General features: G+C 43.0%; 12 protein-coding genes across 12 annotated transcripts; 5 read left to right on the top strand and 7 right to left on the bottom strand.

The window, feature by feature from the left end:
- Nucleotides 1-62: 62 nt before the first annotated feature.
- On the bottom strand, nt 63-879 carry BEWA_030490 (hypothetical protein). Its single transcript, XM_004829805.1, has 2 exons — nt 561-879; nt 63-525 (listed from the first exon to the last, which is right to left on the bottom strand). Exons 1-2 carry the CDS (start codon nt 646-648, stop codon nt 461-463), a joined length of 153 nt encoding a protein of 50 aa, XP_004829862.1. The 5' UTR covers nt 649-879; the 3' UTR covers nt 63-460.
- A 247-nt stretch (nt 880-1,126) lies between these two features.
- On the bottom strand, nt 1,127-2,293 carry BEWA_030480 (exosome complex exonuclease RRP41, putative; the record flags this gene model as incomplete). Its single annotated transcript, XM_004829804.1, has 3 exons — nt 1,127-1,479; nt 1,562-1,787; nt 2,108-2,293. The coding sequence occupies 3 exons, from the start codon at nt 2,291-2,293 to the stop codon at nt 1,127-1,129; spliced, it is 765 nt and encodes a 254-aa protein (XP_004829861.1).
- Nucleotides 2,294-2,656: 363 nt separating this feature from the next.
- BEWA_030470 (hypothetical protein) lies at nt 2,657-6,756 on the bottom strand. The gene is made up of 5 exons (XM_004829803.1): nt 6,599-6,756; nt 5,674-6,040; nt 3,002-3,194; nt 2,865-2,966; nt 2,657-2,783 (listed from the first exon to the last, which is right to left on the bottom strand). The coding sequence occupies exons 2-5, from the start codon at nt 6,034-6,036 to the stop codon at nt 2,668-2,670; spliced, it is 774 nt and encodes a 257-aa protein (XP_004829860.1). The 5' UTR covers nt 6,037-6,040; nt 6,599-6,756; the 3' UTR covers nt 2,657-2,667.
- Nucleotides 6,757-7,374: 618 nt separating this feature from the next.
- On the bottom strand, nt 7,375-8,751 carry BEWA_030460 (hypothetical protein; the record flags this gene model as incomplete). The annotated part of the gene is made up of 1 exon (XM_004829802.1): nt 7,375-8,751. One exon carries the CDS (start codon nt 8,749-8,751, stop codon nt 7,375-7,377), a length of 1,377 nt encoding a protein of 458 aa, XP_004829859.1.
- A 214-nt stretch (nt 8,752-8,965) lies between these two features.
- On the bottom strand, nt 8,966-9,959 carry BEWA_030450 (hypothetical protein; the record flags this gene model as incomplete). The annotated part of the gene is made up of 3 exons (XM_004829801.1): nt 8,966-9,552; nt 9,593-9,800; nt 9,903-9,959. 3 exons carry the CDS (start codon nt 9,957-9,959, stop codon nt 8,966-8,968), a joined length of 852 nt encoding a protein of 283 aa, XP_004829858.1.
- Nucleotides 9,960-10,063: 104 nt separating this feature from the next.
- BEWA_030440 (hypothetical protein) lies at nt 10,064-11,425 on the bottom strand (the record flags this gene model as incomplete). Its single annotated transcript, XM_004829800.1, has 2 exons — nt 10,064-10,762; nt 10,796-11,425. 2 exons carry the CDS (start codon nt 11,423-11,425, stop codon nt 10,064-10,066), a joined length of 1,329 nt encoding a protein of 442 aa, XP_004829857.1.
- Nucleotides 11,426-11,784: 359 nt separating this feature from the next.
- BEWA_030430 (hypothetical protein) lies at nt 11,785-12,080 on the top strand (the record flags this gene model as incomplete). Its single annotated transcript, XM_004829799.1, has 2 exons — nt 11,785-11,886; nt 11,919-12,080. The coding sequence occupies 2 exons, from the start codon at nt 11,785-11,787 to the stop codon at nt 12,078-12,080; spliced, it is 264 nt and encodes an 87-aa protein (XP_004829856.1).
- Nucleotides 12,081-12,384: 304 nt separating this feature from the next.
- BEWA_030420 (hypothetical protein) lies at nt 12,385-14,014 on the top strand (the record flags this gene model as incomplete). The annotated part of the gene is made up of 3 exons (XM_004829798.1): nt 12,385-13,027; nt 13,067-13,453; nt 13,488-14,014. 3 exons carry the CDS (start codon nt 12,385-12,387, stop codon nt 14,012-14,014), a joined length of 1,557 nt encoding a protein of 518 aa, XP_004829855.1.
- A 191-nt stretch (nt 14,015-14,205) lies between these two features.
- Nucleotides 14,206-16,566, top strand: BEWA_030410 (hypothetical protein; the record flags this gene model as incomplete). The annotated part of the gene is made up of 2 exons (XM_004829797.1): nt 14,206-15,550; nt 15,605-16,566. 2 exons carry the CDS (start codon nt 14,206-14,208, stop codon nt 16,564-16,566), a joined length of 2,307 nt encoding a protein of 768 aa, XP_004829854.1.
- Nucleotides 16,567-17,307: 741 nt separating this feature from the next.
- Nucleotides 17,308-18,303, top strand: BEWA_030400 (hypothetical protein; the record flags this gene model as incomplete). Its single annotated transcript, XM_004829796.1, has 1 exon — nt 17,308-18,303. The coding sequence occupies one exon, from the start codon at nt 17,308-17,310 to the stop codon at nt 18,301-18,303; it is 996 nt and encodes a 331-aa protein (XP_004829853.1).
- Nucleotides 18,304-18,305: 2 nt separating this feature from the next.
- On the bottom strand, nt 18,306-20,147 carry BEWA_030390 (asparagine synthetase family member protein; the record flags this gene model as incomplete). The annotated part of the gene is made up of 1 exon (XM_004829795.1): nt 18,306-20,147. One exon carries the CDS (start codon nt 20,145-20,147, stop codon nt 18,306-18,308), a length of 1,842 nt encoding a protein of 613 aa, XP_004829852.1.
- A 622-nt stretch (nt 20,148-20,769) lies between these two features.
- BEWA_030380 (hypothetical protein) lies at nt 20,770-25,493 on the top strand (the record flags this gene model as incomplete). Its single annotated transcript, XM_004829794.1, has 2 exons — nt 20,770-25,329; nt 25,362-25,493. 2 exons carry the CDS (start codon nt 20,770-20,772, stop codon nt 25,491-25,493), a joined length of 4,692 nt encoding a protein of 1,563 aa, XP_004829851.1.
- Nucleotides 25,494-25,710: the final 217 nt, after the last annotated feature.

Here is a 25,710-nt window from a genome sequence, read left to right as displayed (position 1 = left end):
TCTACATGACCGATTCCTGCAAGACCCCCGAGGGCACCCATTACATCAACTACATTCGTCTCGAAAAACTCATAAATTGTCTTGTATAAGATGAAAAAGTTTTCTATGAGCCCATCCTTTACTGTCGCTCTAAACGATCCCACATTTAGTCCATTTTGAAACTCCTCCGATACCAAATCTACCAGTGCAAACTCTACCTTCTGTCCTAAATGGTCATCTATGGATGCAACATGACAAACCATTGAGTGATTCAAGCACATTCTTGGAGAATAGAGAATCGCAGGATAAAACAAAGAGCTTGCAGTAAAGTGTGTCCTCTGCAAATTTATCGATAATCACCTTGGCAAGTTCTGGGTGTCTGGTAGCCCATAAATGGACGTTGACGCATTCATCTAAAGCCACAAACGAGTAGCTTATCGGTCCGTTGGGCTTCTATAGCATCACATTTGCAAAGAGGCAACTATACGATGTTCTCCAGGGAAGGGTTGACCGCCTTGAATGAGTCCAAAATCAGGTCCACGTCTCCTACACATCAATGAATCGTCAAACCGTAGAAATACCAAGTATAAGCAAATTGTAATGAGTAGACGGAAGCCTGGTGATGTCGGCGTAGTCCAAAATCTGTCCCTCCAGCCAGCAGAGATCCATTTTCAACCAGAAACCAAGAACAATCGCTTCTTTGACTGCTGGATCCTCAGCCAGACCAACAGAATGAAGAAACCAAAAATGTGTACCAGAAAAATCAAGAAAATTATGTAATCGATGGGATTTCGCGTAATTCTCGAGGTTATAAACGACCAGTCCCACTCATAACCTTCAGGAGCCTGAATACGCTGTCCGTGCATAAACTGCGAGCTAAAGGGCATCTTTTCAAAGTGTGTGACTACCCCCGACTTCTCTGCTGCCCCGCTCACTCCTCAGAGCGTAATTTGGCTTAGCGTTGCCACGGTAATGGCGTCATACAGACAGCTAACGAGTACAGTGTGCGTAAAACTGGTAACGATGTTAATGTCTAGTCGAATTTACGACCAGCTGTAAGTCTATCCAAACTGGATACCGCCTATTCATGGCCAAAAAGTGCTCCCTTGCAACATTCATGGTCTGATTGAGGAGATAAACGCGAAAGTCAAGTCCCATGAATTCGCTGGTTGAGGGCAAAAATCTCAAATGCGTGGCTTCTCAGTTTCTCCTTGGCGATTCTACTAAAATGTCCAGTACCTCTGACGCATGCATCGAACAAATCGTCCAGTTCCTTCACCGGTACCTTGGAACGAAGATCTACGTAAATCATCTTCCCGCTGGAGGAATAAACGGCGACCGTAAGTTCGGCGGTTGCTGCGTTGATCTCCAGGTGATTTCCGTCGGTAAAAATGCGATTCTCCAACAAAACTACTGAACATGAAGAGGTCAGGTCCCTCAGCGCAATTCCCGCATCAATCAATGCCACTCCCACTGCATTCAATACCGTCGATTTTATGCCTACATGGTCCGTTGTAATGTAGAATGAGGATTCCATAGGTGTCAAAATGGGCATTACATTACACATGAAAGAGAAACTTACCACCATCGGCCTCAATGATGTTTACAAAAATGCGAATGGCCAGCCTCTTGTACATGTCCTGTATTATGGCCTCTCCAAAGGTCCCCTTGATTGCATTGACTATGTCCGTGACCATACGGTCGTTCTTGGAGCTCTTTGGTCCCTTGTCCGTGGAAAACATGACCTCCACTCGAATATCCACGGAATCGTCAAGGGCTCTCTGGGCGCCTCTCAAAGCCTTTCCTCCCTGAATTTTAATGTAATGTGTCTATATATATGGTGTCCGTAAAACCCTTGGGGAATGCCATTACTAGAAACCGAAATGACGGTAGGATGCATGGTCTAAACTGCAATCCTCGCATGAGCTCTGGGCATTGGTCAATCATTGTCCTAGACTTACTAGGCTCGCTAGCCCAGAGAAGTTGCGGTATGACTGTAATGCTCATTCTCCCTAGGAATATCCCGAGTATGTACCGTCCAGGTGCCCTAATGGCTCCTGTCCGATTTCAATACATTTTCCAGTTCGGTCCGTATCTCGTCTAATTCATTCATCTGATAGTGACATACCTCTGATGGTCCCTTGACGAGCACCTGGACCTTGTTTAGGCCGTGCTTGATCTGTGAAGCTCCGTCGTATCCAGAAATGTCGACATCGCATTCGAATCCGCAGGCAATTTCGATATTCCGAACCTCGCGTTCCCTACGACCGTCTATACGGAGCCCTTCGAGGCTAAAATACTCCAACTTTGACATTTTCTCAACCTTGATCTTATACCATCCACGTTACGTAACCATAAGAAGGTGATGCTGCAAAATAGTCCATCTACTGGCAGCTCATTGTCCTACGGAGGCAATCCTGGCACTATATGGGCCACAGGATTGAAGATGGAGATATTAGTGTATAATGTAATGAAATTAGAGATGAAGGAAGGTCATTTAGGCAAAATATAGAGTGACGGTGTCCACACATAGCAAGTGGGTCGGGGTAAATCTCGTGGTCTACCCCGAAGATGTTAACCCCGAGGAACATCTTTTTTGTTCATCGATCTCCATTCGAGAATGTCTCATCAATATAAACCCGCCATAAAGGATACCTATCTAACAATATAAGACAAATAGGAAATAAATTACTCCAACTTTGGTTTGGAGGATGATGAGGACGAGGTGGAAGGATCTTCTTCAAGGGGACGCTTGCTGCTTGTAGAGCCCTCAGCGTCGTCTTCCTCATCTTCTTCGTCTTCGTCTGTAGAATTTGTGTGGATAGTGCATCATGTAAGGTGAAGATGATTAATAGACAAGGGGGAAGGAAGGAAATACAACGTACCAAAATCTTCATCTTCAACATCAGGTTGGTTTTCTGGATCAAATTCTTCATCGTCTTCGTCGTCGCTCTTGTATTCAGTCTCATAAAACTTTTTCAAAACGTCTACAGAAACCTTGTGGATAAAGTAACGGACATACCATCGGCTTCGCCCTCAGCATCTTCATCGTCAAAGGCTTCGTCGTCGGAGTAGTTGTACTCTACACCGGAGGAATCTACCTGATCCAAAATCTCCAAGTTTGGCAAGGATTCGAAAACGATCTCGCGGTAGTCCTTCTCATTTGCCATGGGATTCATTGCAAGACCAAGAGCAACCAAATCCGGCATCACACCCTAAAAGTTTGTATGAGAAATAGATTGATATAAATGAAGATGATTGTCCCTGTATAGAGGATTGAGTTGTGTAAGGACTGGATTTTCTGGAGTAAAAGTTTGTGAAAGAGTCACATAGTCCTGGAGGTGTTCTGAGATTCCAAGAAACAAACCAACAAATTAAGACCAACTACTCAGTACACAAGCTAGTATCTAGAGTATCTCCATAGACTGCCATCATATTTGTCTAACCCAAGGATCTCCTTTAAAGTTCTTATAGAAGCTATAACCCTTATATCCCAAGAAGCCAGTTAATCCGGTTCCTGCAGTTCCAGCAAAGAAGTATCCAGCTATAGCAATAGGAGCTTCAAGAAGTCCACCAGTAGAACGTGCAGAAGTAGGAGTAGTAGGGTTTTCAGAAGCAGAATCAGCACCTTCATCAGGTCCAGGAGGTCCTCTACCATCAGGATCAGAAGCACCTTCATTCTCTCCAGCTCCACTAGGAGTAACAATAAGATGTTTTAGTCTTTCACCATCTATAGCATCTTCAGCCATTTGAGCTACAGGAGTACCTTGTAGAAGAATCTTAGTCTCAGACTCTGTATCAGGAACCTGGTCAGTTTGCTTTTCTTGAGATTGAGGTTCTAGAGGAGCACAGGCTTCAAATGTTTTAATAAAGTAATCTATGGCTTCAGTATCTAGATCAGCAGATGAAGTCTGTTTATCGGTAGGGTTAGTATAACCTTCACCAAGAGATAGAACAGCAGCAACTCTACCTTGAGCATCACAAGTAGTAACTAGAGTACCAGGAACAGAAGGGGTACCATGACAACGAGTAGCAGAGACTTCTCCAGCAACTCCAGAAGGAGGATCATCACCTTGAGGATTACGAGTAGTATCTTGGTTAAGTGAGACATCTTCAGGATTAATAAGAGTAGGATCTCCTTCATCACTCTTTTTACCAGTACCAAGTTCACTAGTTTGGACATTAGCACCTTGATTGTTACCGGCAGCACCAGCTTGTGGTTGAGATGAGGATGGTCCAGATTCAAAGACTACTGTCGCTCCAGAAACAGCAGTACATTCTTGCAAGTTCCTACATCTGGACCCTTTTAGTAGACCCACAAGATCATTATATTTCTTGCAGTCAGTATGATTAGTTAACTCACTTGGTTTTATGTTGAGATTTGGAACTGATGTCCACTCTTCATTGCCATTACCAACGGCAGACTTCTGGTACCATCCTGTAACTGATCCTCCACCTTCAATGTATATTAACACTGGGTTTCCTCCACAATATGAAGCGTAAATAGCTTTGACATTATCTATAGGAAACTGCAACTTTGAGGAGTTTATACGTCTCCTATTACTATGAGTATTAGCATCGGTATCACCAAGATAGTACCTTATCTTCGCAACTTTATTCTTAGGATTTTTAATGGTATGTTTACAATATTGAATGGAATTTTGTGTATGTTGTTTACAGAAAACTTTCCTAAGAGTAACAAAAATCTTCCGCTGATCGTCATTATCACCATGGTAAACGCAACGACAACAATACGATGGCTGTCCACTAAAAGATACACTCTTGCTAAGATCAAAGATAACTGCACCAAAATTCGAACAGACTAGGTCATCTAATGTCCTTTCAATGTCACCATTGATGAGATTAGGTTTAGAACGTTGACCAAGCCCGACCCAATTATTACCATCAGCATTCTTTCTATTGCCATAATAAGTAGTCCCTGTGCCAGTGGTAGTAGTAACTCCTACTATGAGAACTGTCCTAGGTGCACCAGGTTCATGTTTCCAGTAATAAGCAGAAACTGATGAGACATTTGGAACGTATTTAAGTCCAATGACATCAATTTTCCTGCCATTATCTTGTATTTCTAGTAGTTTGAATGGTTGACTTTCTCCATTAGGATTTAAAGTATGGGTATACTTGAGGAAGTGAGACCCACGTGGTTCTTCAGATCTTTTGACAGTAATGTCAATAGTCTTACCACCAGTAGTACTTGCTTTATAAGTAGTATCTTGATTTTGATTGTATTTGAACTCAATGGTTACTTCTTCACTTGTCATTATTACTAGAATGTATAGACCATGATGCTCAGAGAAAGTCCTTAGACATGGATATTATAGTCACCTCTCATCCAATGATAGTCTGATCTCATCCAATAACACTCTGTTTCCCTTTGGAACAACCCAATCCTCCATGATTAGAGAGTACGTTCATTCAAAACTCTGAGATCCATGAGAGTCTCAATGCGACCAAAGGGAGCAGACCAGTACTTTACTCCCTAGACAACCATGCATTCATCCTCCCTCACAAGACTAGCTCACCGTCAGAGACTATCCACAGAAAAAGATGAACAACTATCAACACAGTCTTCAGTAGTACTGTCTAGATGTTACAGTCACGTCAGTCTATACAACTCCCATCCTCCATACAGTAGTCCATTCCGTCTAACGACGGTACCCATGTACATCAACTTACGAGTGACTTGACATCCTTTGGATTCTTGAGATGGTTTCCGCCAATGTGAAGAACTTTGAGCTTTGGGAAAAGTTTTGGGATAATGGTAAAGATAATAGGATCGGAAATGTAGTTATCGGTCAACTCCAAAATCTTGAGACTTGGAAGCTCTGGAAAGTTTGTCAAAGAGGTCAATCCAGTCCCGTTGAGTGAAAGTTTGGTCAAATTCTTGAACTTTTCCAGCTTCTCACCCTCCTCGATGCTGATGGACTTGATCGATGATCCATCAAGGATGAGCTCCTTGACCTTTAAAAATACGGAATCATCATCAGCACCCAACTCCTTCTTCAAAGTCTTCAACTGGGCCTCCAAAGCAGCATCCATCTTTCTAAACATTTGTGTGAATTCTGCAGAGAATATGAATATAAATCGAGTTCCATAAATGCCATTTGTATGTTCCCAGAGGTCCAAATAGTCCTCCTAATGGATGCAGAACATGTCATGTCTCAGATGTCAGGATGTGAAAGTGGCCAAGGTGAAATAACTTCTTCTTCCACGAGCATTCCTGACGGCCAAGGATGCACCAATCTCTGTCATTCACTTGGAAGGTCCACCAGTAACCGATTCATTCGTCAATATTACTCATATTTGAGACATGTAACCGCATTTCAGTGGTTGAATAGTCGCTGAAGCCTCCTTCCGTAGGCATGGCTATGGACCAGTTTGGCTCATCAAGTACCCTCTGTAAAACACCCCTTTACCAACTTATCCATCCATTTAAACCATAAACCACACAATTAAGTGACATAAAATCTAACGGATGGGCCGCCAGGGCGTTCTTCATTCACCCGCGCACACACGCAGATCATTCTCGCAAAGTATTCGGAAAACCTCCGTACAAATGGCACAAGTAGCAATTATAACGTATGAAAAATGGCAAACGAACCTTAAAAGTGGCAAAAACCGAAAAGGGAAATGAGATCAAAAGCGAAGAGGCTCTAAAAACGCCTAAATTGCAAACCAAGTGGGTATAGAAAAATCTATAGCCTAAATAGTCGAAAATTAAAAAAAGAAAGACGTCTATAGCCGAACTAAAAGTGACCGAAGCCAAAGGGCGGAATTGTGTGGACCACCACATACACATGGCGAAACCTTCCACGGCAAATCGCGGCCATAATTCACATGTAGAAAATGAAATGGTGTTATGAGTGTTATACAAGTCCAGAAGAATCTCCAGACAGCATGATGCGAAGAAAAAGTCGTAGAATCTCGGCCTCACTTTTCCAAACTCTTCTTGAGCCTACAGAGTTGATGTGAAGGTGAATTTGGTGATAGGTACAACACCATAGCTAAAGGGGCTGGATGGGTGTGAGAGAAGATGGTCCAGGAATGAAGCCTTGAGTGGGTGAAGAGAATGGGCAGTGGACAGTAAAGTGGTTTAATGATGGCTAAAGGTGGTAGAAAGACTTTTAAGAGAGATGATGGAAGAAAAGTGAAGAAGATGAGAGATGGTCCCATGGAAGAAGAGCCTTTCTCATTCAAAAGTCCATGGTCCGGCTATACATTTGTCTAATAATTCTGCATGTCCTAGCACTCCAGTATACCAACAAGAGAGTAGTCTAGAGGAGTTTCTACTACCTACCAAGGGTAAGGAGAGTATACTGCATTATATCCATAGGGAGTAGTCATGGAAATCAGGAGTACCTCTGGGAGATCTTTACATCACACTAGGCGTACCACAGGGTCAAAGAAGTACTTGTACCAGACCCATACGGCAAGACCACCCAACCCGGTTCCACCGATTCCACTTCCAACAGATGATCCAACTATAATAGTAGTCGCATCCTTAGATGCCTCGGGAAATTGTGTCTTCTTAAGCTCGTCCAGGGCTCGCTTTAGAGAGGATCCAACAAGTTGTTGACCAGTTTTACCTCCGGGTCCCTTAAACTCTGTCCAATTATTTCCATCCTTCTGAACTCTGTAAAAGTATTTGTATGTGGTACCTCTACCACTTGATCTCAGTTCAACCAGGAGAAGCTTAGACAGATTGGGACTGTCTCCTAGATAGTATGCGGAAACACTAAGTAGGGGGTTAGAAGAGGATATACCAGAAAGTTGAGTAGTTTGACCATGCTTGATTTCAGTAACCTTGAATGGTGTACCCCTGAAAGAATGCTCAAATTTAGAATAACCATCGCTGATGTGACTGAGCAGTACAGCCATAATTATATTAGTAGTACCTTGATAATTGTATTTTCCATCTGTATTAGAGAGATCTAGAGGTAGAGTAGGAGTTTGGAGAGATGAGGCTTGATTAGGAGCTGGAGGAGCGTTTGATACTTCAATCCAGGAAGTTCCATTCTCAGCGCTTTTTCTGAAGTATCTTGGATTTCCAGTTTGATATCGAATTAGAACAGGTTTTTGTTCAGAAGTATCCCAGTAAACGAATATGACTCCAACACCCCTAATAGATGGGAATCCAACTTGCCACTTTCCACCATTCTTAAAGCCAGAGACTGAAGTAATAGTATGTCCGTAGTAGGTGGTATCTCCGGAGGAGTCACTGCCAGGGTATACTTGGATACTTGCTCTACAACTGAAACATTGGTAAGTAGTACTAGAACTAGGCTTCTCCGCGATTTTTACGATGTGAGCCTTGTTCTTAAGGCAGTTCTCTTTATCAAGACCTTGTTTGAGTTTATCAAAGGTTATACTATTCTGTTTACTCCAAGTGTTGTTACCAGTTGTAGTGTAGTATTTATCTCCTTCGCAAAGTTGTATGAGGAGAGGGTTGCTGAAACTATTATCTCCTGACCAGTAGTAGACTGAGACGCTATCATAAGTAGTTAAGGTCCCAAGCCCAGTCTGAGATTCTCCTCCCTTATTAATCTTACTTATCTTACCATCCCTTGGTCTATGAGTAAACTTCCTGTAAGTCCCCTCTAAGTCAGGATACCATTCATCCGTTAGAAGAACTTTTCCGCCATCATCAGTACGATAGAAGTACCCTCCTTTCCCATCCTTTTGGACTTGATCTCCAGTACTTCCAGGACGGTTGTTAATGTCTATAGTAACAGGTTTGGAGTGCGATCCTCCCATCTATCATCTTTGCAGGGATTGTCCATGGTACACCCATCTACCAGATTATACTCCAATCATCCTTTCATAACCCTCACTATTCACCCATAGTAGTACTCCATTCATGTCTCAACTGGTGTGAGCAGAATTGGTATACTCTCCATACGACCCATCTCATCCTCTCATTCGTACTACTCACTCCCATATGTTTTGCATGTAATTGTACACATTAAACTTACCTTAGCTGTGTTGGTATAAAGTACTGTTTAATGGGAACTGTCGGTTTCTCAGTGGAAGAATCTGTCTTGGAAGACCCACTCTGGTTACCATAACCAGCTGGTCCGTGCGATGGAGGAGGCGGTGGCACTCGCATTTCCAGGTGTTGTCCGCGTCCCAAAGACTCCCATTGTCCTCTCTGAGCTTGTGAATGTGTAGCTCCTACAGGCGGAGGTGGTGGAGGCCTCGAACCACCTGGCCTTGCCATTCCACCTCTTTTGCCAGAATTGTGCATTCCCGGCCTTCCATGTGCAAACTTTGGCCTTTTGTTATCCATTTGCTTCTCTGGTGCTCCATGAGTTTTACCAGGAATTGGTGGAGGCGGACCAGGTGGACCTGGAGGTTCGGAACTTGGCATCCCCTCTGGAGGCACTGGAAGTGAAGGGACGTTTGCAAGCAGCTCCAGAGCAATGTTATCTGTAGGATCAGGGTCATGGAACCCGCGTTTTATCCCTCCCTTTGGTTGTCCGGCAATTTCAATCACACACCTTGGCGAATCATCCGAATATTCCGATGAGTCAGAACTCGTTTCTGAGCTTTCAGTTGCTATAATAATGGTGTTTTAAGCATACAATAAGAGACAAACCCGGAACTGGCACAGGTTCAGGAGCATACTTCGGGGTTGACTTGTGCTGGCTCCAAATCTTCTCCAGCTTTTCCTTCCTCTGGAGAGATTCCTGATCTATTCTTCCGATAATGGCCTTGTGAGAGAGTTCGTCGAGCTCTTGCTTCAACTTCTCGGGCTCTTGGAGCAATTTGGCGATATTCCTGGCTTCCGCTCGCTCATTCTTTCTCTACATACGTAAATGTAAGTATGAGTTTACGATATTGAGATTAAAATGAAAAAATCTGGTGTTTGTGCGAGAATTTGGACGTGACGAAGAAACGTGACAAACCTTTTCCTTCTCGCGCTTCTTTATGCGCTTATTGTACACCTCCAGTGGAGTTGGCATTTTATGCGTTTTTGGGAACAAATGGAGTGTGACTGTGTGTCCCTATCCCTCCACAAAACTCTTCTGTGTGGTCCGTGGATTGTTCCAAAATGTCCAATGAAGCATCACTGGTCAAGTCCAAGGTCCACGGAGTACTTGTCTGCGATCGCTTTGCCAGCATCTCTTGCAGACTCCTCGGAGTATCTAATGTCTCTAAAATGCTTGACAAGATCCTCGAGACGATCCCTAGGGGCGTTCTTCAGAATGGTGAGCTGTCTAATCTTGATCTTGAGGTGGTCTCTGACAAAGCGAAGTCGATCTTCCGAGTTTTGCATGACCAGAGCATCGTATCTTTCACAGGCACTGAGGTGATGGTCAAATGCTGCATAGGCGGCGATCTGAGCAAAGCCTTGATTAACTGCCTTTGGGTCAACCATAAACTTGCCAAGTCGTTCATCGATAATATTGAATAGAGGTTTCCTGTTATTGATCCTAATAACGGCGTATGGCTGTTCTATGAGCTCCATAATTTGAGCCTCAAGCTCATTGCAGAGTCCGTACAGATTTGTAATTTCGTCAACAATCTTGGGAATGTTATCGGGATTTTCTAGGCCTGGTTTGTCCTCCATCGGACAGATTTTTGCCTTGATAAATGGCTCCTCGAGCAGTATCTTGTTGATCAAAACTCTTCCCAAAACACGACCAACCACTTCCAGACTCTCACCTCCACCGTCTACTATGGTCTTCTTGGACAAAAGCTCGGCGTAGACGGCCAGTGGAGCCAATTGACCAGAGTTTGGATTGAGAAAACACATTCCAAACACCTACAAACTCTGTCTATCATGCAAACAACTAACCTCCTTGTCTCCAACCTTGTCTACTATAGAGTTAAAGGTACTCTCTACATGCTTTCCACGGAACCTTATTGGCTCCTCGAATCCAATCTGTAGCGGAGATGGGTTCAGAGAGTATTCGTCTATCAAAATAGGAAAGAATCCACAGACTTTCTCGCCAGGAACCCATTCCAAGGGCCATTCATTAAGACGACCATTTGTAACTCCGAGTTCATAATCTTCTACTTGAAAATCCATGTCCATACCAGACCCACTCTTGATTGGTCTGTTACCGACTTCTACATCATTAACTTTTTTACCATCCACATTTGCGGTCTTTATAACATCATCTTGCGATGCATCCGGCACTGCCGAAATCTCTATGCCCTTCTCAGAAACGCTCTCTTTTTCGGGTGTGGAATCATCAGCGATTCCCTTCCAGTCAAAGTATCCATCTGTGCTCTGGTTTGATTCATCTTGCGTAGAATCTGGGACATCAAAAGCCATTCTGTCAATGTAATCCATACTCTCCCGTTCCTCCTCTTCCATAGTTTCCTTGTAGTCCACTCCCTCTTCATACCCGCCAGACGGCTTTATTGTATCCCCGCCTTTATCATCCGCGTAAAGGGCAGATTTACGTCTCCCTGTAACCATTGGCTCAAGTCTAAAGTAGATAAAGCCGAGCTGCCCCCTTGGTACCACTAGAGACGATACTCCGAGGGCATCCCAGGGAGTCTTCCACCCAGTTGTCGCATCTTGCGCGCGAGACGAGAAAACTTTGGCGACGGAGCAGAGAAGCGGACCTACAAGGGCTACGAACACACAAATTCCTGCAAATGGCCGCATCCTTGTTACACCAAAGGCTCTATTCTTGTTCTTCTCCCATCGATTATTCGTCTTGTTCCAGCTGTGAGACTAAACGACTTGTGAGAGCGGAAGGAGTGGCCCTCTGGAATCCCCATGAGTACAAGAAGAAGCTCTAACTCGTCATTAGAAACATCTCTGACCTCCAAATGCAGAGCAATCTAACTCTCCTAAAGAGTACTCTCTCCAGAGTCAAGGATGCCGCTCTAAAGTTCAAGAATCCGGGGTTTAGCTCCTACTTTTTCCAAAAGGTAATTCCTCGACACATTTGACTTGCGCTCAGGCTGAAGACAACCTCAAGATTCTAGAGGCAAAGGGGGACTCGGTATGCCCTCAGGAGGTCCAGAAACTCCTCCAGGAGTACCAGGAACTCGAACAGATCCTCAATCGACAGACTACCGTCCAGAACTTGTACTATAACGATCAGCCAATGGTTGATAAGTAGTTTGTATGTACATGTACGCATAGTCAGCCTGCAGAAGCCACTGGTCTCGCGGATCCAGCTGACCCCCTGGGTCCTTGGGTCCCTCAGTTTATATTTTCCACAAATTACGAGAAATTTCTTCACACACCTGGAAACTCTCAGTTTTAAAGAATACGTAGGTCAAAATATCCCCGGCAGATGCGTAGGATCACGAAACAAACTCTAGAATCCGCCATTTGGTACTACACAATCGAGGCATCAACCCCGAAGAATTGATTCTCTATTGTTTATGCACCAGTATGAGCGGTTAAGTGGGTGAACGAGGATGGGAGATGTTAGAGAAGCGGTAGGTCCACCAAGGAGCGATGGTGACGGCGAGTGCCATGTAGATGGACATTTGCAGAGTGGAACGTACAAGACTTGTGGACCTCGTCCAGAGGGGAGTGAGGTGTATGAGCTGGACCTTGGGAAAATAACGAGTTTGGACAGAGAAACAGTTGATGGTGATGGTATAGGGACGAATAGAGGCATAGGAGATGCCCGAAAATCCACAATATTCATCGCATATCTCATCTGTTCCGTATCAACAATCGTATCACACATTATAAGGAAGCCCCTGGCAACCTCCAAGGTCAATATTCAAAAGAGTTTTGGGTCGTCAACCTTTGAATTGAGCTATCTGGACACCTCCTTTCTCCTGCTCTACAGCTTTGGCCAACTAGTAACGCCTAGTATTTTCCCAAAGTCACATACCATTCTCCTTGCCTCCTTTTTTCATCTCATCATTGGAATCTCCCTCATTTCACTCTTGTATTGCGGAACACTTACCAGCTTTGTCATCCTCTATGGAATCATTGGATTTTCCTGTGCTCCTGCGTGGACGCTTATTTTCCAAGACCTGCATGTTTGGCTGCCTGAAAAAAATAGACACTTTTTAGTCACTCTCTGGTGCTGTCAAGCCGAAGTTGGTTAGTTTTCCATCTATATTCACTGGTCATATTCCACAGGTTACATAATTGGAACTCTATTTTGCGCAGAAATTCAAACAGAGGTGAATTGGAGATGTCTGTTTGTAATTGGAGGGCTCTTGAATCTCATGGTGTGGGCAATGATTCTCTCGTGTTATATAGAGCCTGGGCATGAAGACGTTCTGTACGTTCCAAACAGGCTGATTAATCCAGTGACGATCGGGAGAGCGAATATTATAAGGATATTCAAGGGAGTAGACAATTTCATCAGTAGGTACAAGGCCTCTTCGAGACCAACTGTGGCAGAATCTGGTAGACGCAGTCCGCCCAAAAGAGATAGCGAATCCGGACCTATTGAATCTAGCAATGACGTCACTCCTCTCCATAGTGATCAGTTTGGAGTCATCCTGATTGACAAAAATATAGGTTTGTTGTTTCTCGATATTGGCATGCAAAATAGGTGTGGAGAAGGGGTCAAAAATTGAAGCATCGAGGGTTCTTGCATCGGCAAGGAGGACTGTGAATAGATGTTATAGAGGTGTTAATAGGCACTTGCTAGAATTTTCAGATTTAGTCAAACGAGTGCGATTTGTGAACAATAATGCATTAGCATATACACTCGTGAGAATTGCAAAAAATTGTTTTGCGTTTTGGATCTCCTTTTTTGTAACCACACATTTGGGATATAGCATTAAAAATGGAATTTATACAACACTATTGTTCGAGCTTGGATCGTGTCTAGGCTCACTCTTGTCAGGACTCATTAGCAAGTTGGTCCTTAAAAAACATCCAATCACAGCATCCACCATTTCCTCGGTATTTGCGAGCCTGTCAATTTTTGCGCTACTAGCCGTGGATCTGAGCAAGATTAGGACCGCCTTTTTGTTTATTTTTATCATTGGAGCTACAACAACGTGTCTGGATACACTAATGATTACGAGAAATATTCGAGTCATTTGTGAAGATTGCACAGGTAAGGTTTCTTAAAGTAGCAACTATCTTTTGGTGTTGTGTGAATGACTGTTTATGGGCACTATCTGACGGTGAGCTACTTGTGAGGGAGGATGAATGGAATGTAATGAACGACTATTAAGGATCTACTATAGTACGGATATATCCTCCCATCTAATTTAGTATGTAAATTCAAGAATGAGTCTAGATATATTCGATGACGGAGGATGAACAAGGGGATTGACATCTCCAGGAAATGTGATACAATCTGTACGGAAAAGGAAGATTTAGTCGTAGAGCGTGGGTTTGTAGGTAACCTTTCTGAATATGGTTACATCACTCACAAAAGTAAAAATGGAACCGCTATAGGTCCACTCCACTATGGAGGAAAACTTATCGAAGCTGATAAGGGGGATCTCGTAGAAGCTACGATCTATTACCACACAAAATATGAGAACGATCCGGAAACAATTGAAAAGCCTCTTTTCCTAAGGCTGTATTACGGAGGATTGCATTACCTCTATGAAAATATCAGCACTGAAAATAACGTAAAGTGGAGTGATATTACTCCTACTTTTGGGACTAAGCAAATCCCAGTAAAGAACCAAACAAATTCTGAATTTACCAATAAGCTCAATGGTCTCACTTGTACTCTTTACCATCTTCATTCTGTCAACATTCATGCAAAAGATAGTTATAACTGTCCGTGTGGTCAGACCAAGGTTGAAGTTGTTAAAAATGAGGATGATGATGTCCCTGGATATAAAAAGTATACACACAAATACGATGAAAATGCAGGATCAATTAGATACGGAAAGGTTAGCCTTGAAGATGATGGGAAAGCCCTTACACTCAATAGTCTAACCAGGGATCTTTCCGTCTACTATTGGGCAAAAGACAATGATCATAGGAAACCCCTGCTTATGGAAGTTGCCGTAGGGGACTTTGGAGGTATGAAAGTTCCGGCTGGAAATGATGGAAAGGAACATAACAAGGAGTGGACTATGATAGCGCCTGAAGATGGTGATGGTTTGATAAAATTATCTCAAGCTGAACTTACACTCAGACTTCAAGAACACAAGTGCAAGCTCTTCCATCCAGTAGATATAGACATTACCGAGGAGAGTGAATATAAAAATCAGTACTGTGATACTATGGACTGCAAAAATAACGTCTGTCCTAAGAATGTGCAAGTTACTGATTACAGTAATTATGTACCAACTGGATACAAAGCCAGGAGGCACACCTATGGAGAAGGAAAGACATTCACTATAACTGGGTTCACTAATGGACCGGCCGAACTTCAAGTGGGATCCTTTCCAATATGGGATGTTATGGAGGTAATAGCATTTTTCTCCAAGTGTGAAAATAACCCTGATGATCCAGCTACCAAAACACCTCTTCTGATTTATGTTGGCAGTAATGGCGGAAAAGATCATAAGTGGTACAAGAATGAGGATAAGAATGAAAATAAGTGGGTAGTGGAGAATGGACTAGGGAATGATCCTCCGGATAAAGCTAGTAACCTTGTAACAACTCTAGACAGTATTAAGAATAAGTTGCAGATTGAGTGTAAGGAAGAGAAGGAAAGACGACTTAAAGAAGAGGCTGAATAAATCCCCGAAGATGAAAGACCTCCTACTCCAGAACCTCAAGTTATTGCTCCTCTTTCTACTACTCCTGGTCCTGGAGGTTCTTGCGGTAATAAACCCGTAGAATATCTTGAACAAGAACTATTGAATGTGATTGGTCCTCTTACCGAGTTTGGATTAGGTATAGCTGGATTTACTGTAGCAGATCTAGCTCATAACCTATCTGAGGAGCTGAAGTTGGCTCTTAGACTGGTTAATAATGCTCTTGAACGTATACCTGATGTTAAGGCCGCTACTAGTGATAGAGAAGCTAGAGCTAAAGCACTCCCTAAAGGTGTATCATCTGTTCGAGCTATTGATCCCGCACATCTTGGACAGAATGGACTTCAACGTGAGGAAGTTCCAGCTGCTGACTTATCTGACCAGGTTCCTGATACGGAGTCTGAGACTAAGATACTCCTAGAAGGTACTCCTGTAGCTCAGCAAGATATACAACAACGTTCTGAACATGATAATCGCACTGAAGACCAAGGACCTCTCGGAGCTGGACCAGACAAAGCTGAGATGGAACTGGAAGAGAAGCCTAAAGATGAAGCTAATCATGCTGAAAGTACTGAATTAGGAGGTAAAAAGCCTGTAAAAGAGGAAGATGATGTAGCTAAAGTTGAAGAATACCCCAGTAGAACCAAAGAAATTCAATTCCCTGATCAAAAAGACCTTTCTGAAGAATCTCAAGATCCCAGAGAACTGAAAACAGTACCTAAAGGAGATGAAGATGCTGCTCAACCTGAAGCTCGTAAAATCTCAGTCTCTTTTCCTCCTGGAATCCGTGGTCATGGTCCTCAAGCTCGAGATACTCAAAAGCCTAATCCTCAAGATATTAAGACTACCATCTCTGTAACTACAGGTATTCTTGGCACTTCTGCCTTGGCTTGTTTCACTGGATGGAAACTTTATAACCGCTATAAAGGAGATCCCTGGGTTAGACAGATTTAGGAGTCTATGGATGGATACTAAGAATAGTAAGAATGTACCATGTTGAGCATGCATATCATCACTTGTGAACCCTTACATAAGACCTTAAGATACCCGTGGAATCTTGATGTACATGGATTATACGCTACACTTTTCAGATGTCGTTCTCCATTAAGCATTCACTCCAATGGTCATCATGGCTCATCCTACCAATGAATGAACGAATAGAAATCAATGCTGAGCATCTCTTACAGCCTTCACTTTACAACACCAATCGGACATTCGCTACAAACAAGACTCATTACATTATATTACCATGATTACACCGCTTTACAGATCCAAGTGACAAGGATTTTGTGGTCGCTTGTAGTTACACCTTCACAGTGTCTACATTCTTCTCGGTCATTCAGAGCTATTTTACGGCCTACATTGCAGACGCGTAAGTCATTTTCTTTGTCTATAACCATCTATAGGTTTGGGTGGAATCATCTCTTCTTCTACTTGGCTTTGTTGCTCGTCATATCCACTGGGGTCCTGGGAGTACACTCAAAATATGAAATTAACCGGATGAATACCACAATTTTTCTAAACACATCACTTCCTGTACAGTAATTTCTCTCATTTACGCTATTCAGATCGTCTATTCTCTCTCTAATCCCACGGACTGATTTCTCTCGCCGTCGAGATTCTCAGTTCCGGAAAGGGGCATTTAAATCTCTACAATCGCGTATAGCTACAGGTTTAGATGAATAAAGGAACAAAATGGCGCCATCATTGAGGGATCTCATGAAGAGCGAGAAGGAATCGCGAAAACGGAACCTAGAGCTCAACAAGCAAAGAGAAGCAGCACCAAAAGTTCAAAAGACGCTAAAGGAGGATGGAATCGCTCATTCTCCACCTTCCAGGGATGAAACTCCGGTCACTGTCATTCCCTCAAATAGCCAATCGCAACCGGAAGCTCAGTTTAGACCAGTAGCTGATCAAAAGAGCAGCTACTCTGAAAAAGAACCTGTGAACAAGTCTATTGACCGTGCGGATCCAAACGACGACCTCCCGAAAGGCGTCAAGGTGATCGACGAAGTCTACGAGTTGCTGGAAGATGAAGATGTCTCAGTAAAACCTCCGGAACGACGGGAAAATAGTCACTCAAATGACAAGGAGGAGGACTTGGAAGATCCAAAAGACTACAAACTGGTCTATGAACAGCTAAATACGGCCTTTTGCAGTAACATTGACTTTGAGAGGGATGCCATACTGCAAGACTTTGGAGTCGATGCAGCTCAAGACGCAGACGACTATATTGACAGCGATGAGGAGGACTTTGAAAGGACAAATCTGCTCAGCAAAAGCACAATCACATCCGCAAATTTCGGAACGTCAAACATTGCAGTAAGCACAAGTGAAAACCTACCTGTAGGATTCTTTGATGATCAAAATGTAGACGCAAAGGCGAGAGGAAAACTAACCACCAAAGAAGCAAGTGAAAAGATTAGGCAATTATCCAGGAAAAAGGCCCTCTACCTCAAGGAGGCAAAGTATATTCAAGAAAAACACATGGAAAGTCATAGGGAACAAATTAGACTAGAAAATGATATCTTGGACCATCAAGAAGCCTTTAAAAATTTACAAGGCAGAGTAAATGATATTAAGGCAAACATAGCCACGTCCGCGCCAGAAAATGATGAGGACAAGGACCAAGAGATGGAAGATTTTCTAGACTTTGATGAAATACACTGGCGCTCTAGGGCTATTCGATAAGTCTAGTTGACATTAAAGCCCATTGACCCATAGACAGCCGCTCCCTTGTTTCTAGCCTGTCGATTTGACATGTTATGAAGTCTATTAAAATTCTTGGCACTGTTCGTGCCAAATTGTATAGCCCTTTTTTTAAAAGTAGCACAAGATTTTAAACCAAGTTGCAGAGCAATCTCACGCAATATCCACTTGTTAATGTACACAGAAACGGGCCTATTTTCAGCCCCTAAAAACTCAGAATTTCTCAATACACCATAGTCTATTGACTTGTATATGCAGAGCTCATGAAACCACTTTGGAGAGCTTAGAATGTCCACTATGCTGGCAGAGGTAAAGGGGAGTTTTGTGACTGTCTCTAGCACTAGTGGAGACAAGAATGGATAGAGTGCCCTCACTCCATTCTCATTTAGAACCCTGTCGTCCCTACCCAAATTTCGCTTCCACAATCTATTCAAGTCCTTGGCAATTTCCTCTCCAAGCTCTTTGCAGTCTTGAAACGCCTGACTAGTCACATGTCTTCCATATCCCCCAAAGAGCTCATCTGCTCCACTTCCCACCAATACGTCAGTAGAATGTGAAGAATACGGCTGTTCACCGCACTTTTTAAGGAATGGAAGAGCTTGTCCTTCTGTAGATTGGGATTGAGTCACTGCAGAACGAGATGATTCTTGCTCCGGAAAATCAGCCGACTTTGCCCTACTAACGGTGACTTTGAAATTCACTGACTTTGCAACAGCTAAATCGCTTCTAAATGTCTGCCAAAAGCTAGACTGGAGGAATGACTTGTCGCAGAGAAACCCCTTTAGCCTAGAGGCGTAGTAAAGCGCTGCTGAAATGTTCACATCCATGTGAGTATCGTTTGGGTATGACAAGCCATAAATCTTTTCCTCATCCTGTACGTATTCGTCCTGATTCACATCTATGCAGACAAGACGTATGTCTGAGTTTGGAAACATTTCCACAAGTTCACTGTATGTGTAAAGCGATGTTATCCGATCCGGAGATGTCGCTGGATCAAATGATACATTAATGAGCTCTATAGTTGTATCTTTGAGATGTTCTGCGACAATTCTGGCAATAAGTGCAGAGTCTAGACCACCAGAGAATAGGATGGTGACGAAATCTTTTTCTCTGCGTCTAGAACAAACGTCTAAAACGCTCTCTACCAGCGCCTTCTTGATGGAATCGATGGAATTTAATACTATATCCTCCACTAAATCATCCAACCTGGTAAACCGAGCCTTGAGCAACTGCGATAGATAGTAATCTCTTCTAGGAAGAAAAGACACTGCATTTCCAATCACCAATAGTTTAAATGGAGGTACTTCGTACCAACGACTACTGGTATCTAGAGCTACATTTGAGACTGTAATTTCGTGCTTATCAACACGAAAGAGCAATGATTTATAACCATATTCATCCTTGCAGACGTAAATGTGACCCATGTGGAACGAGATGTAAATGAGGGAGTAGGAGCCCTTGAGCCTGGTAAGCTTCTCACAAACCTCATCACGACTTTTTCCGCACAGCAGAGGCTTCAAATCAACGGGCGGGACCAAGCAGCCGTAAATGGCGACAAAACACTTTGGACATAAAGAAGAAACACGAGTGCCTCCTAGACGAATCCTGTAAAGCTCAGACTCGAATCCCTCCGCAACATCGCCTAGAGAAAGACCCTCAAACTCCAGGAATGGCGTAGGGGGAGCGTATGGTTGAGATAAAAAGTCAACGTCAAACGTCGTCTCCAGCGCTCTATTATCCTCCTTTAGCGTAGATTCCACCGCATCCGCGTCTTCAAGACCCTGTCTATATTCTATGGTCAGAGTTATGGCGTCTGGAGCCGTCATTTCAGCGATATTGATGGTTATCCTCTTCTCATCCAGGCCGCCGTCATAATCGACCAAAACTCAGGCCTACAACCTCCACAAGACGTCACTGTCCTTTTTAAACGAAAGGAATGAGAAGTTTGTCTTGAAAGTCCGTAAAAGTGGCCGGAAATGGAAATGACGACCGGAAGCTTGTTGGGGCGACAGCCTCCGTGTGTGTGCCCATCATCTCCTCATTCACAGATTTTCGTGGCAAATTGACGAGTTTAACTTTTGTGAATTTGCGCTCTTTTGCATTGTCTGGATTTTGGTAGTTTAAGGGGCCACTCAAGTCGTTTTAAAGCCCCTGGAAATCTCGAGGGCCAAGGCCGAATTCTCGCAGCAGACGCAAACCGTAAGGGAGCCCACCCGCTCCATACATTCCAATGAACATTTGAACATATCCACAAAGTTTTGTTCAGGGGCGCTTCTAGACGGCCGAGGAACGGATGGTCAACTCGAGTCCATAGGAGCTCATGAATAGCAATAGACAGAGGGACTCTAGTCGCGAGAAGAAGCTACACCTTTAAGTTTGAGGTTATACTGTCAGAGGATTCGTTGTAGCAAGGAGAATAGAGCTGGTCGCGGTAACAAGGACGAGTGAATGAATGACCAAATCCAAGTGAAGCGTGAGGAGGTGTCGGCGACAACACCGTCGTTCCTACCCGATCTTCCAGTGTCTGTTGAAGCGGGAAATGAGGGGACATCCAGAGTTACCCTGGAAGATGTAGTCAATAGTCCAGGAATAATCGAGAGAATTGAACAGCTAGATCTGCTCCTTTTGCAAATATCCAGGACGAAACAAATCCAAGGAAGGAATATTAACGATGATGCCAAACTACTCAGATCGCTCATCAGGTCTGACATGACTCAAATTCAAGTTAAAGTTGCTGAACTGCTAGACAAGTACATAAAGTATGCAGAGGATGAAACACATGACAGAATAAAGAATGCAGATGCACTCTTTAAATTCTACAAAATAATACACGAGGACATTTGCACGTATCTCCTGCCAAACATCAAAGCGGCTGACTTTTGCACGAATTTCCTCTGTAATATAATATCGGTCTGTTCATCCAAAGAGACGTTTCTTTCGATTATAAAGCTCTTTCAAAAAACTATAGATGGAATTATCGGCTCAAACAAGGCTGGAAGGGAGCTTCCAAGCGAAAATGCACGAATAGTCATTGGAGTCATGAAGGCTTTGCTATCTGTAACAAAGGCGTTTGGATCTCCCCCTGCTCCTCTACAACTCTTGTGCAAGATGTCGGCCTCTGTTATAAAGTCTACAAACATACACCTGTGCCGTCTCTATAGCTACAACATTATCGCGTTTCTCTTGAGAAACGTTACAGATGACGCAGTGATCACAAGCTACACTTACGGGCTAACCACTTCACAAGTTCAGCATGTTACGGCACTAATCAAGGAATCAAGCAGTTGGAATGATGTTTGCAATTGGAAGTTTAAGTATTCTGATAAAGTATGCGATTCGCCAATACAAGGTGATGCAGGATCCGTAAATATGGAACCCGATGATGAAGTTTTGCCCCTCACTCAATCAGATTTTGAATATTCCCAGAGTCAGGTCTGTAGTCAGATTTCTGTGCAGAGTCAACCTACTCAGGAGCAAAGTTCGCAGGTCTCGAAATCTGCTAGAAGTGGAAAGAAGCTTACGCCAACTGCAAACGATACGACTTGTGAATCTAATGACGGATGGATAAAAGCTCTGAGTGCCAAATTTGATAAAAAGAGGGGAAATGATGGAAAGCCAATAGTCATTGATAAAAACGCATGGAAGGGTAAATTGGAGGTTTTGGAGAAAGCCATCAAAGAGATTGGAAAATGCAATGGAGAATTGCGTATTTCATCGCATCCACAACTGTTATCTGTAATGGAGAATATATTCAAGTTTGAATCTGCAATTCCTGTGGTCATAAATGGGCTAACGCTATTCACACTTGTGATGAGACGTTCGGAACCAGACTTTATTTCAGCCACGAAATCTCAAAGTTTGGCAGATTTGGTCTTTGAGAAGCTCAAGGAGAATAATAAAAAGGTTAGGGACGCGGCAATTTTTGCAGTTGAAGAAATTATAATGAGATGTAAACCAGTTGTAATTCTTGAATCGTTCAAAAGGGCGCTCGCACACAAGTCTCCATCATGTAGAGAAACTGCGTGTAATATTATAAATGGAAAGGGTATCAACATAGGAAGCGATGAAAGGCTAGTTTCCAAACTTTCCGAGTGCTCAGAAGGGCTGAAACCCCTCGTTGAAGAGCTTGCCAATGATAAGATGATCAAGGTAAAATCTGCGTCCACACTAGCATGCAAGGTTTTGGAAAATTTTGAACTCTTTAAACAAAATGTTCCAGAACCAACAAGGGACATTTTGGCATCTCAAGAGAAAGGATCACATGGAAATGATAAGGGAGTGGCAAACAAAAGGCGCCTAAATGTCACTGCACCTAGTGGCTCCAAAAGGAGGAATTTGAGAATGGCATCTCCGGCCTCCAACCAACCAAGTTCTCAAGTTGAACCAATATGTGATGAGCAAAGGACACCCATTCATTCCTCAACCCAAGAGGAATTGCCAATAGTACCTACACAGTCTGTGGAGGAGACAAGCTCCGCAGAGGCTGAAGCTGTAAATGCACCAGAGGAATGCACTGTGAGAGAGGGGCCCCTGGAAAAAGTGGATAGAGAAATCATAGAAAAAATCACGAGGGGAGCCACCGATAAGGGAGCTCTTGTAGAGGGATTATGTGGGCTGTGTACGTGGATTAATCAGCATCCGGACGATGCAAAGGAGATGGATCATCACTTGTTAAAGCTCGTGGGTGAATATACAGATGGATATAAACTTGCCCTGGGTGATGGTAATGTGACCTTGTCGCTCTTTTTCCAACATCTAATAGGCTTGGACTTGTCTAAACAGGGCTTTGAATATTTGTTGGAGCTTTTGGCCAAAACAATTGACCTTTGTCCAAACTTTATATTCAGTGCAATCTTATGCTCACATAACCAAGGTGTCGCCAACAAACTCTTTTGCGATCCAAACAGGACTTGTGAATTCTCAGACCATTCATTTCCTATTCCCTATTCTGCTGATTTATCAATCCACCAGTACGCCAATACCAGCATTAGAGTGGATAGACACATTGCAACTCTGGTTCTCCTGAAAAATCATAGCCTTGTCAATCTAATCATTGATGAACCAATACTGGCCAGGATACTAAACTACTGTGCCCACTTTGCGTCACAATCTATAGAGCCATACAAAAAGCTTTCAATGGATGTCTTGTCAAATCTAGAAAAGAGAACATCTCCGGAGCATGTTTCAAGACTATTGGATCAAAAATATCATGATATGCTCAAGGGGGATAGTGGTGATACTCTAAACATTAGTCATGCGCTTAAGCTGGCTCACGTGGAGGCAGGCTTAGAGCTTGAAAAGAGTATATCAAAAGATCTCTACTTGTGTATGTTTCAAGAGGGAAATTTGGAAAATCGCAAGAGATCATGTCTCTTTTGGAAGGCCTTTGTTCAAAAGCGCAATGATCGATCAGAATCTATGCTCTTTGGTGATGGGAATATTCTTGGCGAACTTGTTATTTGGCTTTGCCATACTCTGTTTGAGGAAAAGGTCTCAAAGGTAGTTTTGGAGATTTTAAATTTGTTGATTAGCTTGATTGAGGAAAGAGATGTTGTTTTGGGACAAAATGAAAGTTTTCTCCTCATTGAGTCGCTCTGTAGCTATAATGGGAAATATAAGAAACGTTCCTCCGACTTAGTTCCAAGGGCAATTGGAAGATGCACAATTTCTGTACCCCTTGTAGAATGTATATTTAAAGCGTTTGAAGCTGGTAACATGCAGGAAGCGTTTAAAGAGATCATTCACGACATCTCCAAGAGCTGCAAAGGAAACCGTGTTGTCACGTGCTACATTTTGCTCAAGCTTGAGACTTGCACTATTGATCCACAAACATCTCAAGAGCTGCTATCGAGCATTACAAGCATGGTTAGCCCAGGAGTCTCCACTAATGGGAATGGTCATACTGAGAATGACTCGGAGGTGCATTTTGAAGGTGTATGTAATGGGCAAGCAGCGAGTACGATTGAGGCAAAAGAAAATGTAGCCGAATCTCCGAGTCGTCTTGAATCTCCAAAAGGTGCTACGGTGGAAGAGGAAGAGGAGGAAAAGGCGGAGCTGTCACATAAAGAACTCGTCTACAATCCGCCAATCTACGAAACGTGCAAATTCTTCAATATTGAAGAAATATCAGAGGAGCCATCTAGAATAGCCTCGATAAATGTGGATCCAGAAATTTCAAGTCTTGATGTTGCAGAGTCTCTAGAGTCGAATTTGGGTCAATTTGAAGACGTCTCTGAACTACCCATTCCTGATCCAGAACCCATCGAGCAAGAATCGAGATCATCCATAAACGTGGCAACCTCAACAGAAATCATTCAGTCTCTAGACCAGGAAACTAGTGCAAGAGTTGAAACGGAGGATGAGAAGGCGGACTCGTTAGAAACATCTCCAGTGCAAAATATGGAACTCGTGGATAGCATATACACACTTGAAAGCAGTGGAGATACGGAAACGCTAGAAGCATGCACTCCACAAACATCTGGAGCTCCTCTAGAGTGCACAATTACAGAATCCATCGAAACATGCCAAAGACTATCTCGTGAAATTATACGCCACAGTTTGCCTCCAATTGTTACACAAGACTCCAATGAGGAAACGGAAAATATACAATTGGAATTGGACCCTATAGAGCAAACACACAGAGAGTCGATACCCCAAGATACACAATGGAACACACTAGAGACAATGATAGATCATTGTTCAACCATTACAAACGCTTGTTTGGCCTCAAATTTCAAAAATCAACTACCAGGAATTGGTGAGCCCAAAAATGTGTGTACTGTTCATGGACTAAAAATCAAGGAGATGCTAAAGAATGAGGAGAATATCCAAAAGACACTAGCTCCCATACTAGTGGACATGTGTCATTCCAGCATAATTTCCCTCTGCAAGTCTATAGACAGGACACTAGCATCAGAAAACTTGTCCAAATCATTTTCAAGCGTTGATGAATGCAAGAATGTCGACGAAATATCGGATGTTATAAATGCCCTTGTCATTGTTCTCGAGGTTTGTTTAATGAGGAAAAGATTAAGTTTTAGGTCTTCGAAATCGTAACAAGTCCAAGTCTCTCACTAAAGAGTAGTCTATTGCTACCATTTTGCAATGTCATCATTCAGTGCCTTGCACTGCCAAAAGGCTGCTTTGACAATGTAAGTTTAATCAATGATTAGTGTATGAACAAGTATCCGAATTGGAAAGGGGGTGTCTATAATTGGCAAGAAGCATGGTGACCAATGGAGCATCTGGGAGTACACTAGTCATCCATACTGACCATTCTGCTCACACCAGTTGAGACATTAATGGATTACTACTATGAAGGGGAATATGGAGGGATGAATGAAGGATATAGGAGTTAAGGAGGTACCACGAAAGTGGCAATGTGGACTT

This window comes from Theileria equi, chromosome 1 (assembly GCF_000342415.1).
Source record: "Theileria equi strain WA chromosome 1, complete sequence".
Taxonomy (NCBI): Eukaryota; Apicomplexa; class Aconoidasida; order Piroplasmida; family Theileriidae; genus Theileria; species Theileria equi.
Note: the sequence above shows the minus strand (reverse complement) of the source record. Positions and strands in the feature narration are given on the sequence as shown.